Source organism: Amphiura filiformis, chromosome 14, assembly GCF_039555335.1.
Source record: "Amphiura filiformis chromosome 14, Afil_fr2py, whole genome shotgun sequence".
NCBI lineage: Eukaryota > Metazoa > Echinodermata > Ophiuroidea > Amphilepidida > Amphiuridae > Amphiura > Amphiura filiformis.
In genome coordinates this window covers 62,595,776-62,598,144 of record NC_092641.1, presented here as the reverse complement: position 1 = coordinate 62,598,144, position 2,369 = coordinate 62,595,776, and the positions used below count along the sequence as shown (strand labels likewise).

The 2,369-nt window shown below is 46.2% G+C and overlaps 1 protein-coding gene across 1 annotated transcript; it reads left to right on the top strand.

Moving 5' to 3' along the window:
* On the top strand, window positions 1-1,523 carry LOC140169561 (uncharacterized). The gene is made up of 2 exons (XM_072192824.1): window positions 1-283; window positions 421-1,523. Exons 1-2 carry the CDS (start codon window positions 1-3, stop codon window positions 1,521-1,523), a joined length of 1,386 nt encoding a protein of 461 aa, XP_072048925.1.
* The last annotated feature ends 846 nt before the right edge of the window (window positions 1,524-2,369 follow it).

The window sequence follows — 2,369 nt, the reverse complement described above, 5'->3', positions numbered from 1 at the left end:
ATGACGGGCCAGCGGGAACCTGGCACACCATCACAGACTGTTGGTCCTGATATGTCTCGTCTACCTACCTTCAAACCACTTGTAGTATCCACCTACAATGTGCGTACACTACACCAACAAGGAAAAACCCATCAACTATTTACGGGTTGTAGCGATGCAGGCGTCGATATTGTCGGTGTGCAAGAACACCGTCTTATTACATCATCCCCCACTGACGAGTTATGGTCAGACGACAAGAACTGGGTACTTATTTACAGTTCTGCCACAGACCAGAGGCAGGGAGGTGTTGGACTTCTAATGTCAAGGCACATCCATAGGTGTCTTCAGAGCGTGCAGACCATTAATCAAAGAATACTAACAGCTTCATTTAATGGGAACCCCAGCTTACAGTTACAATTATTTATGCTCCAACTGAATCAGCAACCTCAGGAGAAAAGGACAGTTTCTATAATCCACTAGAAGACCATCTTGAAAAGGTGAAGAGGCACAACATCCACCTCGTCATTGGTGATTTCAATGCCAGAATTGGCCAAGATAGCCATGTATCTCATCCAGCTGTGGTTGGTCCTCATTGTTTTTACGACACAACAAATGACAATGGAGAGAGACTAGTGAATTTATGCCAGGAATTCAAGCTCCGTCCTTCACAATCAAGATTTCCCCAACCCAAAAGTCGTCTCTGGACTTGGATGCACCCAACGGGCTCAAAACACCAACTGGACCACATCCTTGTCAACAGCAAGTGGGTTAATTCCCTGCGCAATTGCAGAGCTTATAACTCTGTAGAGCTGGATTCAGACCATCGAATACTCAGCATACGACTGCACACCAGTCTCCGAACCACCAAAGGTAAACCTTGTAAGAGGCCTAAGTACAACTGGAAGAAGCTGCTTCATGCTCCTACTAAGAACCGTTTCCAGATTGAACTTTCAAACAGATTCCAGGTCCTCCAGTGTGACGACAACGACCAGTCACCAATTTCTGAGAGGTATGAAATGTTTGAGAAAGTAGTCGAAGAAGTCGCGGAAGAGGTTGTTGGAAAATGTAGCCCTTGTGGAATGCCAAGCTGGGTGACAGACAAGACCCTCAAGTTAAGATCAGAAAGAGATGCAGCCAAGAAGACATATCTACTTGTTAGAACTCGCCATGCCAGAGAAGTGTGGAGAAAGCTCAACACCCAGCTCAACGAGTCATATAGGGCCGATGAACTTGCCTCTATACACATGCAGATGGAAGACCTGCAAGTAGCAAATGAAAATGGCAATTACAACACCACATGGAAAATAATCCATGACATCTCGGGGAAGAAGAAGAGATCAAATCCCAAAGTGAAGAAGAGAGATGGGTCAATCCCCTCAAGCGACAAAGAACTACTTGCTGAGTGGAAGGACTACTTCTGTGCCCTGCTGAACAATGACAATGGACCACCAACATCTGATCTCCCACCACCCGCCGACCAGGACTTGCCTATTTGTGCTGATCCCCTACCCTGGAAGAGACAAGAAAAGCCATTCAAGCAATGAAAACAAACAAAGCTGCTGGACTGGACTGTGCGATTACCGCTGAGGCACTCCAGGGTGGTGGTGAAGCTATGGTAGACATCATCCATAAATTCTGCGTAGAAGTTTTTACAAAGCTTACGCCACCAGAACAGTGGATTACCAATGTTATTGTTCCCCTTCCAAAGAAAGGAGACCTCAGCCTCATGAACAACTATAGAGGAATCACACTGATGTCAGTTGCAGCTAAGGTGTACAATAGGATCCTACTGAATAGAATCAGGGACCATGTTGATCCTGTAATAAGAAGTAACCAGGCCGGATTTAGACCAGGCAGAAGCTGTGCACAGCAAACGCATATCCTCCGTAGAATCATGGAGGCTTTCCATAGTTACCAACTTCCACTAACTATAACATTCATTGACTTCAAGAAAGCCTTTGATTCAATCAACAGGAAGATGATGTTTTCTGTTTTGCGGCACTATGGTATCCCTGAGAGCATCGTAAAGGCAATACGTGTACTGTATACTAATTCGCAAAGTGCCGTATTGGTAGATGGCAACATCTCGGATCCCTTCCTAGTGACTACTGGAGTATTACAGGGGGATGTTCTGGCCCCATTCCTATTCATTGTTCTCATCGATTATTTGATGACGATGGCTACCGAGGGGAATAACAGCGGTGTTGAAACACACCCGCGTCGCTCCAGGCGTTATCCTGCCAAGGTTTTGAACGACTTGGATTTCGCTGATGATATTGCCTTGCTTGAATCTTCCATCCCGCGGGCACAGGCACAGCTGACCAGAACAGCGGCTGCAGCAGAAAGCCTGGGTCTCATCATCAGTGTTCCCGAAACTGAGTACATGACCA

Coding starts and splice junctions, on each gene's coding strand:
- LOC140169561 (XM_072192824.1), top strand. CDS start 1: ATGACGGGCCAGCGGGAACCTGGCACACCATCACAGACTGTTGGTCCT. Junction 284..420: donor CACAGACCAGAGGCAGGGAG/GTGTTGGACTTC, acceptor CAACTGAATCAG/CAACCTCAGGAGAAAAGGAC.